The sequence below is a fragment of the Saccostrea echinata genome, unplaced genomic scaffold (genome assembly GCF_033153115.1).
Source record: "Saccostrea echinata isolate AGI-Se365-2 ecotype Australia unplaced genomic scaffold, CSIRO_AGI_Sech_v1 ptg000056l, whole genome shotgun sequence".
NCBI lineage: Eukaryota > Metazoa > Mollusca > Bivalvia > Ostreida > Ostreidae > Saccostrea > Saccostrea echinata.
The window spans coordinates 10,569,321-10,585,063 of NW_026889805.1; the positions used below are offsets into that span (position 1 = coordinate 10,569,321).

Sequence of the window (15,743 nt, forward strand, 5' to 3'; positions counted from 1 at the left end):
CAAATTATAATTTTTTTTTAAAGATCCACTCGCCTACTATCGCTACAGAGATGGTTATATACGTCTGTTAAAAACGCCTGAAGTCCTGTACAATTCTAGATACGCCTCTTCAAAAAATTCAATTGTGCCATTGGTTACACTGTAATTTCAGGGGAGGGGGATTGAAAATATTGCCTTAGTGCTCTTTGAAAGTATCCCAATGTTTCCCTTTATTCAAATCTCAATCATCTATAATCATGATACTTATCATTGTCAATCATGGTACAATTTACTTAATCTAGCTCTTCATTACACGAAAAACCATAAAAGGTATAACCACAGCGACATCTTGTGGTGGAAGATTAAGTGTCAAAAATTTTGACAAAATAAAAGAAATGTTTTGGTTAAAATAAATGGACTGAAAGATAAATTCTTTGGAGTAGGAAAGATAAGAATGGACGGAACAGATAAAGAAAGTGTAGCTGTTACCACTGGGGCAAGCACAGACTCTATATCAGAACCATCGTCCACAAATAGTTCCAAGGAATCGGTATCACCCTCCAAGTCAATTTGTTCAACTTCCTCAAACTCTTCAGGAGAGCAGCCAGCAGCAACGGAACATACAAAGGCAGAGCTTTTGACAAGTCTTTGCTTTTATTTAGAAAACTATAAGTATAGCTACTCAAATGTTGTTTTAATTAAATAGAATCTTTTAATGCTCGAGGAAATTCGAATTTGTAGCGTATCAGTTTTTTTCCTGTTAATTCCATATGCTTTGTGGACAGCATGTTTTCTTTAGTTTTTGGTAGACGATCGAACTTCAATCATGGTTAAGGAAGTAGAAAATTGTGAGCTATTTTCAGGAATAAACCTGCTTTGTTAACAAATGAAAGTAGGCGTGTCCGTTTGACCATCACACACACACATTGTCATACACTCTTATATATTGCATTCCTTTTAACTTAAAAAGTACAAGAGTATTGTTGAAATGAGCAATGTCATTTACTGATTACTATACTGTTCATTGGAATATCTTTTTCTTATTATTGTAATAATTTCATACTTGTCTGTTCTGGACTCTAAATTAGAAATAAAATGTTCTGTTCTGTTCTGTTCATTGTCATTGCTGTGGTTACATGTAACTTTAAGGCTACATCCAGGTTAAATTCTGAGAAATTGCACATTTGAAAGAAGGGAAAGGGAAGAAAAAGGAAGCTACATATTGCACCTCCATCTCTCACTCCTAGATATTTGAGGCCACTTTAAAAAAAGAGGGAATGGGGTTTCAGGTGATGCCTCACCAATGTTAGTAAAATTTACGGTCGGGAATTTAAAAAATTTGTAAACCACAAGGCAAAATATCTTTCTGAAGTATTTAATTAGGAATTTTCTTATATCAACAGATTTTATACAATTCCTATACTAACCAAGATCACAATCTATATAGTGATGTTATAGAAGAACTTCAAGGAGAGTTTAAAATCCATTATTCTATTACTCTTTCAGGTATCATTTTTGGAGTCATCCAAAGTTGTTGCAAATGAAGAAATCCCTTTACTTCCTGGAGAAAAAGTGCAAGGAATAGGTACAGTGCAATTAAAATTGTTAGAGTTGTGTCCCTTAGTCTCCATTCTGGTCAGCGTTTTTTTAACTAAAGGTGTGCTAGTTTAACTAATTTTAACTAAATAAATGCTGTGCTAGTCTACTGACAATACTCATTTCAATGCAACATTGCCCTGATTGTTTATATAGCCTATATATATATTTTTACTTACAATTATTTTTTCTAGATGAAAATGTGACATATCTTTGCCCATACAACAGGCCAATCAAGGGAACATTAACAGTGACCAACTACAAACTGTATTTTAAAAGTGTGGAGCGGGTAAGTTTTAGAATCATATGAACTTGGCTTGAAAACCATGTGCTCAGACAAAACCTGTGGTACACCTTCAGTTGGTAAAAATTCTTTTGTGGTACCTATCTCTACTATAAATGTATGATATTTGCAAAGTGATTCTATGTTGTTGTTGGGAAAATATCAAGAAAGGGAACTGGTAAAATATGATATATTCATAAAGTTTGCATAATACTGAAAAAAGATTTACAGTTGAACTTCAGTATCCCAAACTCCAATATATTGAATACTATCGATATGTCGAAGTGAGTTTAAAGACTAAGCACTATCTTAGCCTCGATATCTCAAATCTTTTTCTTGGTCCTATTCTCGAGATAACAAGGTCTGACTGTAGTTGTTTTTTATATGATATTTTAAATGATATTACAACTTTAAAAATTTGTGTGAAACTTTTTTTATCAGGAATCTCCATTTGTACTGGATGTGCCTTTAGGAGTCATCAGTAAGATAGAGAAAATTGGAGGTGCAACCAGTAGAGGAGAAAATGCTTATGGAATTGATCTTCTTTGCAAGGCAAGTATCTTACAAATGAAAACAACGGTGGGGTTTCTGAATCTACTTGTGATTTTTTTTTTCAGGGAATATCTTGTCAGTAGTGGATATGATTTTTACCATTTCAGGATGTGAGGAACATAAGATTTGCCCACAGACAAGAAAATCACTCCAGGAGGCAGGTGTTTGAGAAAATCCAACAGTTTGCATTTCCCATCACAAACAAACAGGTACTGGTGCATGAAATGTGGTTTTAAATAGTTCTCAAAGTTTTCAGTCTGTTTCTACAGAAATAAATCTGATTTTTTTTTATAGTTCACATTCTTCTGAGATATGCAAAAAGAACTGTGAACGATAGTATTGTTCTCCCGCCTACCTCCAAGTCAATTTTCAAAAGTTAACACATTTGAATGATTTTTTCATATTTATATTCCTTTTTACGGGTAGGGTAATATGGACTGTCAGTTCACAAATTCATACCAAAGCTTTTTGTGTTTCACAGGGGAAGCATATGTTTACAGACAAAAAACTACAAAAATGCTTATTTTTTCACCAATTTCAAAGGGTTTTACAACTAAAATATTGTATTTTATTAATAATATATGTTAAATTTTATATGCGTAAAACATAAGAAAAAATTTAAGGAACATTTATTCATATCCAAGAATATTTTAAAATGTGCTGATGCTTTAAAGCCCGATTTCAATGGAACATATTGTCTACCCCCTTATTTAAAAAGCTGGAATTAGGGGTAGTTAACTATTTAACACTGGCATTAAAATTATCAGTCAATTACCATTGAACTGTTCTTTGCATTCAAGAAAGATTTTACTGCCAAATTGCCATTAGTATTGAATTAAATGGGTGTAAAATGTAGGCGGGAATCAAGAGTTAGCGTGCATTGTTGTTTGATGTTTTTAAGCAAATAAGATAAATTATGTCTTCAGTAGAAGTTATGTAATACATGTATGTATACTTCCTTGTTTCAGCAACTGTTTGCTTTTGAGTTTAAAGAAGACTATGGCATTGATGGTTGGAAGGTGTATAACCCAGAAGAAGAATACAGAAGACAGGTAGATGTTTGACCAAACAATGAAATCTCTTGACCAAGAGCAAGTTTTAGCAATTTCAAAGCTTTCTTCTGGGGAAGGAGGAGGGGGGGGGGGGGTTCTTTCTTAATTTAATTTTATATTTCTAGTAATTTTCTGATCAACGAGTGTCTGGCATCTGTCTGTCTATCAAGTATCATCTGTACACACCTCTCTCTTTTCAATAACTACTTGGCCAATTTCAGCCAAACTTGCCAAAAAAGCATTCTTGGTTAAAGGGAATTCAGATCTGTTAATATGAAGAGCCACATCCCCCACTTTCAAGGGGAAATAATAAAGAAATAGAGAACTTTTCAAATTATTACTCTCAAGAACACTGTGCCAGAAAAGTGCAAATTTTATGTTGAAGAATCCTTAATAAGTTGAATCCAAATTTGTTCAAATCATGGCACAGGGGTTAGAATGGGTTAAGAATAAGAAATCAAAGTTTTACATGGGGATAATTAGGGGGGGAAAAATAAAAATATTTCTTCTCAGGAACAGCATTCCCCAACAACTCTTATTATTATATAAACATCCCAGAATTGTGCATATTCATATTTGTTCAAATCATGGTCCTTGGGGCTAGGGTGACACTTGAAGACAAATTTAAAGTTTACAAGGGGACTATTTAGGAAATCAAAAGGGAAATGTTTTTATAGAACAAAAGGGCTACACTTTATCATGCTGATGTGCAATCATTTTCAAGTCATGTGGATTAATTTTTTTCTCAAATTATTAACCCAGAGGTTAGGGTTGGGATAAAATCAGGAATCAAACTTTACATATATATAGGAAAAAAAATCTTCTCCAGAACAGCATACTCAAGCTGGTCAAATTGATTTTCAGCATGTCCATGTAATACAGATTTAAGTTTGGTGAATTCATAACCCCATGGGACTAGGGTGGGGTCACAATATGGTTTATAACTTCATAGGAATATGGAGGGGAAAAAATCTTTTCAGTTCTCTGGTGACCAGCATGGGTCGAGGTGAGTGATGTGGCCCATGGACCTCTTGTTAAACTGAATGGAAAAATTTCTGAAGGAGGAAAATGCAGAAGTACCAAATGTTCATACGAGTCTATTTGTAGCTTATTCCTTGAGTTGACTATAATTAAGAATGATTTTGTTTATCAGGGCCTTCCTCCTGAGAGTTGGAGAATCACCAAAATAAATGAGAAATACGAGTTTTGTGACACATATCCCTCTGTGGTAAGATTATCAGAAATTAGTATCAAGCAAATCTGCAACAACAATAACAATTCGCTCTGAATTTGATGTTTCTTGTAAGTAAGATATTAAGGTATTCTACATCTTACAGCTTGTAGTCCCTGCCTCAGTGTCAGATGATGACCTCAAACAAGTAGCTTCTCATCGATCCAGAAACAGGCTACCTGTAAGTGTGATATAGTTTTTATAAGCTGTATAATTACATATTAATGATTAACTGTGGTTTATAATTAAAATATTTCTTGTGTTTTGCTTTATATACATAAATATTGAATGTTTATTTCACAGTTTTACTTTCTTATTTTACAATAAAATGCAAAACAATGGTATACATGTACATAATGATAAATAGGTGTTGTCCTGGATCCACCCCGAAAGCCAGGCTACCATTACCCGTTCTGCTCAGCCCCTTGTGGGAGGGGCTCCACTTCGTAGAAATCGACAAGATGAACACTATATACAGACCATCATGGATGCCAATGCACAGTCACACAAACTCTTTATCATGGATGCAAGGCCTCTTGTTAATGCCCTAGCAAATATGGTAACTAATGAAAAAAAAATCAAGTTAACTTATTTTACTTTGAAACATATAATCAATGCCTTGTTATTTTTCAAGTTCAATGAATCTTTGAATTAGAAAATTATCCAAGTTGACTTGATATTTTTAGGCCAAAGGAGGAGGATATGAAAGGGAAGAGTGGTACACGAATGCTGAGATTGCTTTCCTCGACATTCATAACATTCACGTAATGAAAGATAGGTAAATAGTAATACCTCTTACCTGTACTGGGCATTCATGTCTTAAAGGACAGGTAAATAGTAATACCTGTTACCTGTACTGGACATTCATGTCTTAAAGGACAGGTAAATAGTAATACCTCTTACCTGTACTGGACATTCATGTCTTAAAGGACAGGTAAATAGTAATACCTCTTATCTGTACTGGACATTCATGTCTTAGAGGACAGGTAAATAGTAATACCTCTTATCTGTACTGGACATTCATGTCTTAAAGGACAGGTAAATAGTAATACCTCTTATCTGTACTGGACATTCATGTCTTAAAGGACAGGTAAATAGTAATACCTGTTACCTGTACTGGACATTCATGTCTTAAAGGACAGGTAAATAGTAATACCTCTTATCTGTACTGGACATTCATGCCTTAAAGGACAGGTAAATAGTAATACCTCTTATCTGTACTGGACATTCACGTCTTAAAGGACAGGTAAATAGTAATAACTCTTATCTGTATTGGACATTCATGTCTTAAAGGACAGGAAAATAGTAATACCTCTTATCTGTACTGGACATTTTATGTCTTAAAGGACAGGTAAATAGTAATACATCTTACCTGTACTGGGCATTCATGTCTTAAAGGACAGGTAAATAGTAATACCTCTTATCTGTACTGGACATTTTATGTCTTAAAGGACAGGTAAATAGTAATACATCTTACCTGTACTGGGCATTCACGTCTTAAAGGACAGGTAAATAGTAATACCTCTTATCTGTACTGGACATTCATGTCTTAAAGGACAGGTAAATAGTAATACCTCTTATCTGTACTGGACATTCATGTCTTAAAGGACAGGTAAATAGTAATACCTCTTATCTGTACTGGACATTCATGTCTTAAGGGACAGGTAAATAGTAATACCTGTTACCTGTACTGGACATTCATGTCTTAAAGGACAGGTAAATAGTAATACCTTTTATCTGTACTGGACATTCATGTCTTAAAGGACCAGTAAAATATTTATTACACTTATCTGCTTTAACAACACTCATGCGCTATATCACTTACCTGTCTTAGACAATCACAACTGTATTATGTGTGAAAAATAGGATAATATATTTTTTGCAACTCATCAGCTTAAACATACAACATTTAGATAGGTAAATAATTGTTCTTACCCACAGGAACATTATTATGAATTAGCTTATGATGAAGCATTAACATAATTTAGTTTCAATAAGGTTGAAAGGTAAAATTTTCTAACTGTTTACTATTTACCAACTATTCCTTTTTCCAATGGAGTACCCACTTATCTGGTCCTTCGGGAAAAAGAGATACCAGTATTTTTTCTGGAATTATGACTTATTTTCTTGATCACAGTGTTATATGTAAAGTCTTGAATATTTGATGAAAGTTACTCACTTGACTTCACAAAACTGACATTTTACTTTTTTGGAATCAGTGCTTTTTGAAAAATTATTTCCAGGCTTTGGAACTGAGTAATGGCATCTATCAAACACTTTCTTTTTTTTTTTATCAGTGAATACTTTAATACCAGCTAACTCAGCAGAAAGTGAATAAGTAGTTTCTTATTATTTCGGATCAATTTGCATACTACATTTCTTTAAAATATGAGAGTATGTAGCACTCTGCAACAGGGTATAAAGAAGCCATCTATTGATGACTAACAGGCATATTACTGTAAAAAATAAACACCCAACAGGGGACAATTCTTAATTTAAAATGGCAGAGTTTTCCCCCTGTGTAACTGAGATAGTAATTTTGTTATTCTATAATCAAAATTTCCAAAAAGTATCCAGTTAACAGTATACTTGTTGACAGCTGTAGTTGTAAGATATGTGACATATACTTTTGAAAGGTAATCAGTATTTACTTTCTGTTTGTAGTTTGAGGAAACTTCGTGAAGTTGTTTTTCCCACCATTGATGACAGTAAATGGTTGTCCAACATTGAAGCGACCCATTGGCTGGATCATATTAAGGTCTGCTGTAATAGGATTCTATGATTGGTTTCTCAATGTCACACTTTGTTTTCTCAGTGTTTGCAATATTGTAATATGTATTTTTCAAAGTTATGTACAATATTTGTTTACAGCAAATTTTAGCAGGGGCTTTAAGAATTGCAGATAAAGTGGAAAGTGCCAAGACATCAGTGCTAGTTCACTGTAGTGATGGTTGGGACAGAACTGCCCAGGTAATGCACTACATAAACAATTAATATTCAGAGGTTAAATTGATAAGTTTTATATGATTTTACTTGACATTTTGGAATGATAAGAAATTAGAAAAAAACAATTAAATGATCAAAGCAATTGATATTTTAGCGTTATCTGAGAAAACTCCCAGTTTGTTAACCATTTCACTTTACTGACTACCAGTTGAAGTTTTAATGACTTGTGTTAATTAAATCTTACAGCTTACGAGCCTGGCCTCCCTGATGTTAGACCCCTATTACAGAACAATTAAAGGTTTTGAGGTGCTTATTGAAAAGGAGTGGTTGAGCTTTGGTCACAAGTTTGCCCAGCGTATTGGTCATGGTGAGGACAGACACTCGGACACTGACCGATCGCCTGTATTTTTACAATTCATCGACTGTGTTTGGCAAATGACTCAGCAGGTAAGTAGAATCATATTCTTTTATTTTTATCTGTGAAAAATAAATGTAGCTTTTTATTCTTCACCTAGTAATAAAAGGCTGGCTATATATTTCTTATATTTGAAGCATATTTTTTTTTTTTTTCATAGCAGAATCAAATTTTTGCTAACATAAAATGGTCAATCCAGTTAGTAAAATCTTTAAAATAAGGTTTATATGTATGCCTTTATTCATTGAATAATGAAGAAAAACACTCAAAATAACTGTTTTCTAATAATTTTACAACTAAAACAATTTCAGAAAATCTACAAGTCTTCCAAAAAGAAACTATGCTGAAAAGAATTTATTTTTCACTTTTTGAACAGAAAGAAATGTAGGCAACAGGCTCCATGCTTAATATTTGAATGCTGTAGATTCCTAAATATACACAAGGAATATATTATCACAAAATTTCTTAAGAAGCATCACTAACAAAAATAAAATTACTTGCTTTTATTTTCATCTTACTGGAATACATTTTAAAAAAAAAAATCTTAATTAACAATCCACTAGCTTATTCATGTTTTTGCAATTTGGCATCTATGAGTCAGTTCACTATAATAAGTTCTTGCGTAAATAAGGAATCTACAGTAATATAACAAGGAATATTATAAAAATTATTTTTTTCTTTTTTGGAAGTACTGAAAAATATTTATTATGATGTCAAATTGGATCTAAGTGCAAGAGAACCTTTATAAATCAGTTGGTTTATCTTTCCCTTAAAAGAATACTTTCTACTTTTGCTTAGATAGCTCTTTTTTTGTAGTTTCCAAATGCATTTGAATTCAATGAGCATTTCCTGATCACCATCATTGACAATGCATTCAGCTGCTTGTTTGGAACCTTCCTGTGTAATTGTGAACAACAGAGAACAGAAAAGGCAAGATTTATCTCCCTTTTCCATTCTTAACGTTTTTACATTTTACAAGTTTAATAATTCTCTCTTTATAATTGTTTTTGGAGTAGTGAAAAAAAATTACTCTCACTAATAGAATTGATACAAGAAATGAACAATAGTTGTTTCATAGAATATTACAATATTGTACATGTATAAAATAAGAACGGGATCTAGATGTATCAGATATTATTATCCTTAAGAATTATACAGTTCGTCACTCTGATTGGTTTAAAGTATGTCACATGCAGAAAGACAATTCGTGATTTCTCCCTCACATGCAGGGGGACAACTTATGTTATCTCCCTTCAGATGACAATGAAATAGCGCAAGAGAATGTGCAGGACAACAACTGCGTTTTCCCCCTTTAGATAAAAATAAAGTGTTGCAAGCGAGATAACTCATATTATATATAATTGATATACTGTATGTGTAGGATCAGTAAACAGAAAATTCTTATTTGTCTAGTAAACTCTAAAAATTAAAAATATGGAATGCACAGAGAGTAGGAGAACACAAGAGGTTTGACTGATATTTTCTACTCTACTTATTTTAGGTGGGTAGGTAGATTCTTCAAGAAAACCAAACTATTATGGACTATTTAAAAGGGAGACATCACAAGTTAGGTGCCCTCAGCTGACAACCGACAACTCAAACCTGATAATTTGTGTTGTTACACTTTCATGTTAAATAGTCAAATTTGATTGGTTTAAAAATATTTGTTAAAAAGTACTGTTACCCTACCAAGTGCGTAAACCATCCCCTCCAAGTAACATTACATAGCGATGGTTGACAATGCATATTGATGGGAAACAATATAAAAATTGTTAACTCCGCAGAATTCTGCGTGTACAGTTCACTGTGCTTTTTTAGGTCACCTGAGTCACTCAGGTGACCTATTGCTATCCGTTCTCGTCCGTCAGCGTGCGTCGTGTGTTAACATTTGAACATTTTTAGCTTCTTCTCTGAAACCGCTTAACCAATTTCAACCAAATTTGGCATATAGGATCTGTGGGTGAAGGGGAACAAAAATTGTGAATTTCATGGTCCCTGCCCCCCTGGGGCCTGAGGGGTGGGGCTAAAACCACCAAAAATAATGCAATCTTTAAAAATCTTCTTCTTTACTCCAGGACATCAAGCAGTCAAACTGTTGGCATCATTGTAATAAGCATTGAGCCCTCTACCAAAATTGTGAAATTCATGGCCCCAGGGTCAGGGGTTCTGGCCCCAGGGTGGGGCTATATAGATCATATAGTGAAAGTGCATTATTTCTTTGAAAATCTTCTTCTCTGCTCCTGGGTATTAAATAAAGTAACTAAGTACATAGTTATGAAGAGCAAGAGAGCCTCTTCCAAAATTGTGAAATTCATGGCCCCAGGGTCAGGGGTTCTGGTGTTAGGGCAGGGCTCTATTGATTATATAGTGAAAATGCATTAATTCTTTGAAAATCTTCTTCTGTGCTGCTGGGTATTAAAAAAAGTAACTAAGTACATAGTTGTGATGAGCAAGAGAGCCTCTTCCAAAATTGTGAAATTCATGGCCCCTGGGTCAGGGGTTCTGGCCCCAGGGTGGGGCTCTATTGATTATATAGTGAAAGTGCATTATTTCTTTGAAAATCTTCTTCTCTGCTCCTGGGTATTAAATAAAGTATCCAAGTACATAGTTATGAAGAGCAAGAGTGCCTCTTCCAAAATTGTGAAATTCATGGCCCCAGGGTCAGGGGTTCTGGTGTTAGGGCAGGGCTCTATTGATTATATAGTGAAAATGCATTAATTCTTTGAAAATCTTCTTCTCTGCTCCTGCATATTAAATAAAGTAACTAAGTACATAGTTGTGATGAGCAAGAGTGCCTATTCCAAAATTGTGAAATTCATGGCCCTTGGGTCAGGGGTTCTGGCCCCAGCCTGGGGCTATATAGATCATATAGTGAAAGTGCATTATTTCTTTGAAAATCTTCTTCTCTGCTCCAGGGTATTAAAGGTGCTTGGACACAGATTTGAAGTTAATATTTTCTCAGATTTTCTGTATAATTTCATGACTTATATGTTGCTATAGCATTTCATACTAAAATATAATAAAAATCTTATTTCATGTCGAAGTTATTGAAACTTCAAATTTCTGGACGCGTTTGATTGACACATCCTTGCACTTTCACAATTTTTAATTTTATTCTTAGTACTTAAGAAAAGTGGCAGTTTTGTTGTGTATTAATGAAAAGTATTAAAACTATAATCCAGAAAATTCAGAGTAGAAATGTTCGAAAGCAAAACCCACTCACAGTATTGTCAGTCTGTGCTCAGCGGTGTGTGCAGACTTTAACAATTGAACACACCCGGTGAATCGTAAACATTAACAATAACAGAGCTCGTGCCCTGTTTATAGAAACAGTTTACGTTTCACGGGTGTATTCAATTTGTTAAACTCTGTACACAACACTGAGCACGGGCTGACGATATTAGTGAGGGGGTTTGCTTTCGCACATTTCTACTCTGAATTTTCTGGATTATAGATGAAATGTTTTTCATTAATACAAAACAAAATCGCTTCTTTTCTTAAATATTAAGGATAAAGATAAAATTTGTGAAAGTGCAAGGATGTGTTAATCAAACGTGTCCAGGAATTCGTAGTTCCAATAATTTCCAGATAAAATAAGTTTTTAATTATATTTTCGTGTGAAATGCTATTGCAATATATAAGTCGTGATATTACACAGAAATTTTGAGAAAATATTAACTTCAAATCTGTGTCTAAGCACCTTTAAATAAAGTAACTAAGCACATAGTTATGAAGAGCAAGAATGCCTCTTCCAAAATTGTGAAAATTCATGGCCCCAGGGTCAGGGGTTCTGGTGTTAGGGCGGGGCTCTATTGATTATATAGCGAAAATGCATTGATTCTTTGAAAACCTTCTTCTCTGCTCCTGGGTATTAAATAAAGTAACTAAGTACATAGTTATGATGAGCAAGAGAGCCTCTTCCAAAATTGTGAATTTCATGGCCCCAGGGTCAGGGGTTCTGGTGTTAGGGCGGGGCTCTATTGATTATATAGTGATAATACATTGATTCTTTGAAAATCTTCTTCTCTGCTACTGGAGATTATTTAAACAAACTAAGTGCACGGTATGATGCATAAGGATGCCTTTTCAAAAATTGTTAATTTCATGGCCCCAGGGTCAGGGGTTCTGGTGTTAGGGCGGGGCTCTATTGATTATATAGTGAAAATGCAACGATTCTTTGAAAATCTTCTTCTCTGCTACTGGAGATTATTTAAACAAACCAAGTACATGATTATGATAGGCAAGGATGCCTCTTCCAAAATTTTCAAATATATGACCTCAGTTTTTGGGGTTCTTGAGGAAGGGGGGGGGGCTCTATTGATTATATAGTGAAAAAGCATTAATTCTATTAATTAATCATTAATTAATCCTGTCTGCTCCTTAGCATTGAGCTGATAAATAAATTGCTTAGCTATGATGAAAATGGGAACTTCGAACAGAATTTTTAAATCTTGTGGTCCTAGGGTCAGGGGTTCTGGCATAACGAGGGGGGGGGGGGCTTTTGATAATATAGTGGAAAAGTGTTAATTCTTTGAAGTCCATAGTTATGATGATGAGGGTAACTCTTCCAAATTTGTAAATTTCTTGACCCTTGGTCTTGGGTTCTGGTGTTAGGGTAGGGCTTTGTTGAATCTGTAGTGAAAATGCATTGTACCTGTGAAATTCTTCTCTACTTCTGGGCATATTGGAAGAAAACTGATTAAAAGTTTAAATGATATAAGTAAGCGTGTATCTACCAGATTTTTGAACATCTGGACCATTTGTCTAAGCATTCTAGTCCTGGGCAGGGCTCTATTAATTTGTATTCTACTGAGAGAAGTTATTCCCCTTTTCCATTCACCACTGTAAATAATGTATTTGAAAGGTTAATAGAATAAGATAATTATGCAAGAATGTTTATCATATAATTCAAAAAGTATTTTCTTAGTTTTAATAATCAGGTAGACCTGTAGGTAATAGATAAATAAAAATGAGACAAAAATAACTTATCTTATTAAAAGTTCTTCAAAGACCGTAAGAGAGGTTAATGCTAGAGGTCTTAATATGGGTTTAAAAATAGTACAGAGGCACTAATAGTTTGTTAATAGTCTGCATGGCGATAGTGTTAAGTGGGGGACAGATTAGAACTTAATTTATGAGTTGATACTGAATACTAGACTAATTATTTTGTTGATCCTGATCTTCCTACTTCTCTTGCTTTAGGGCAACAAAGCTTCATCTATCAGTGTATTTAACTTCTAAATTGTTGTATTATACTCAGGTGACCGTTAAGGCCCTTGGGCCTCTTGTCGTTTAAATGCATTCTAAATACATTCAGTATAACGAAAAAATATTACATGTTTATTTAGGGTAATGTGAAATTGTTATCCCTTGAAAACCATTGCTGACCTTGGCTTCGCCTCCGTCAGCAATGGTTTTCTCGGGATAACAATTTCACATGCTACCCTAAAAAATATTTTTATAATGTCTCCCTTCTAAACAGTCAATAATTGTATAATGTCACATATGGAAAAGTACCTGTGAAGAGATTTTGTGATAGACATCACAATACAAGTAAACCTATGTTTTACTGTGTTATGACATCTGACGTTTTCTATGCTGTAGGGTGGTATCTCTGTTTTACTGTGTGGTAAGAGCCGATATTTTTATGCTCTAGGGTCTGAAACAGAAGACGGTGTCTTTGTGGTCATTTGTGAACTGTCAGATTGAGGAGTTTACCAATCCTTTATATGCCGCCTCCCTACAGCAGCACGTCCTGTTTCCTGTAGCCAGTCTGAGGAGAATTGAACTGTGGACTGGATACTATTGTAGATGGAATCCTCGTATGAGACCTCAGGTAAATTTCACTTGTTCAAGAGCAATTTAAATTTATAATTAGATCAATAGAATAAGATGGTTATTGTTTTTCTTAGATCTCATGAGATTTTCTTGATTAAAAAAAACATGTAAATATTGTTTTTGCCTCTTTTAAGGAACCAATTCATTTGAGGAACAAAGAACTATTGATGTTGAAGGCACAGTTACAGAAAAAGGTGGATGAGCTTCTCAAAGAGCTTGAAAACAAGAAAGCCAAAGGAAAGCTGGTCCCCCAAAACAGTCCGCCGAGAATCTCCTCCCCAATTAATGTGTGAAACACTGCCACTCATTGGTTGGTTTTAAACATAGAAGAACTCTTTGAATCATTTCATTAGTGTAGATGAAGTAAGGCAATTCAAGTGTTTGGGTTCCGTCATGTTCAAACGTGGAGTCTAAACAAACTCTTAAATATCGTCCAGATGGACAAAATTGTGCAATACTTTTTGTATCAAGTTACAAGTACTTATAGTGTTTATGTCCTTATTAAAGGATCATTGGTGAACTACTAATTACCTGCTTTATTTTTCAATTGAATAAAGATTAAATTATGTGATGAGGGTAACTCAGTAAATGAAGATCACTAGTTGCAGGGGCTGACAAATAGATTTTTTAGGCACTTGTCCAAGGGCAAGTGTATGGTGAAAATTCACTTGCCCTACCTGAATTTTTGCTTGCCCAACCATAAACTAATACTGTATTTATATATATTTCAAAAAAAAAATAGGAAGAAAAATACTGAGTAGAACATGCAATGCCCTGTGCCCATGATTAAATCTATGACTTAAATATTTATTTTATTTTTTTAATTCACTTGCCCACAGGCAAGTGGTTGAAAAAATTTTACTTGCCCTCTCCTAAAATTCACTAGCCCAGGGCGTTGGGCAATGGGATTTGTCAGCCCATGAGTTGGCAAAGAGGTAGGTTTTCTGAAGTACTATATATACATACATACATGTACACCCATCTGATGAGGATAACTCGTTAAACAAAGATCGCTTGTCCGAAGAGAGGTTTTCTGAATAACTAAATACACTCCCGTATAAGTCTGTCGTATTTTTTTTTTTTTGGTTACATTATTGGGTAGGAAACTGTCATTGACCTGTTAATAAGTCAGTATGATTTTTTTTCCCCATATAAACAGATTGTGTTGTGTTTGTCTGTTTCAAGCATGTTTTGGAGTATGACATCAATACATGATCTTTAATTGTTAAAAACAATATAAAATTTAAACAAAAATAAAATCATTAAAATTTGTAAGCACTTTATTGATTGGTAACCTTAGATGCTCCTTTCCTGGATGAAAGAATCCTCAGAACTTGTCCTGACATTGGTCAAGAATAATTGTTTGGGTTTTTGAGAAAATACCACATTTTGTCATCCAGAAAACTGAATGCGCAATTTTCATACAGTGGAAAAATAAATTCTGTGGTCTACAATTCTTGTAACAGTATAGCTGTAATTCTGTAAGAGACAGTGTCAAAAACGAAGATAAAAATATAGATACAGTATATATATTTATTGCAGTTTTCTGGCTTTATAAAAACCAACAAGTACTAAATACAACAAAGAATGGCAAAGCATATCCTGTGTAAATTATACTTCGTAAAAATATTTAAAAACTTGTGGTACATGTTGGTTGTAGAAATGCCGTCACTTCACAACCTGTATCAGTGGTATGAAACTTTCAGTCCTAATCTGATTCTGTGGTCCGGTTTGGGAAAATAAGGTGCTAGTAAAATTTGATGTATTTAAATGACTAGACTATAAATGGAATGGAGATGAGGTATTTTAAAATGAAATGTACAAGACATGAAGGCACAGGTCTTTATACAG

At 34.1% G+C, this 15,743-nt stretch overlaps 1 protein-coding gene across 1 annotated transcript; it reads left to right on the forward strand.

The window, feature by feature from the left end:
- The first annotated feature begins 343 nt into the window (after positions 1–343).
- Positions 344–14,419, forward strand: LOC133172874 (myotubularin-related protein 2-like). Its single transcript, XM_061307706.1, has 16 exons — positions 344–607; positions 1,486–1,564; positions 1,770–1,864; positions 2,300–2,410; positions 2,518–2,619; positions 3,379–3,462; positions 4,616–4,690; positions 4,800–4,874; positions 5,061–5,252; positions 5,380–5,471; positions 7,358–7,451; positions 7,565–7,663; positions 7,886–8,086; positions 8,871–8,984; positions 13,711–13,890; positions 14,027–14,419. The coding sequence occupies exons 1-16, from the start codon at positions 434–436 to the stop codon at positions 14,183–14,185; spliced, it is 1,926 nt and encodes a 641-aa protein (XP_061163690.1). The 5' UTR covers positions 344–433; the 3' UTR covers positions 14,186–14,419.
- The last annotated feature ends 1,324 nt before the right edge of the window (positions 14,420–15,743 follow it).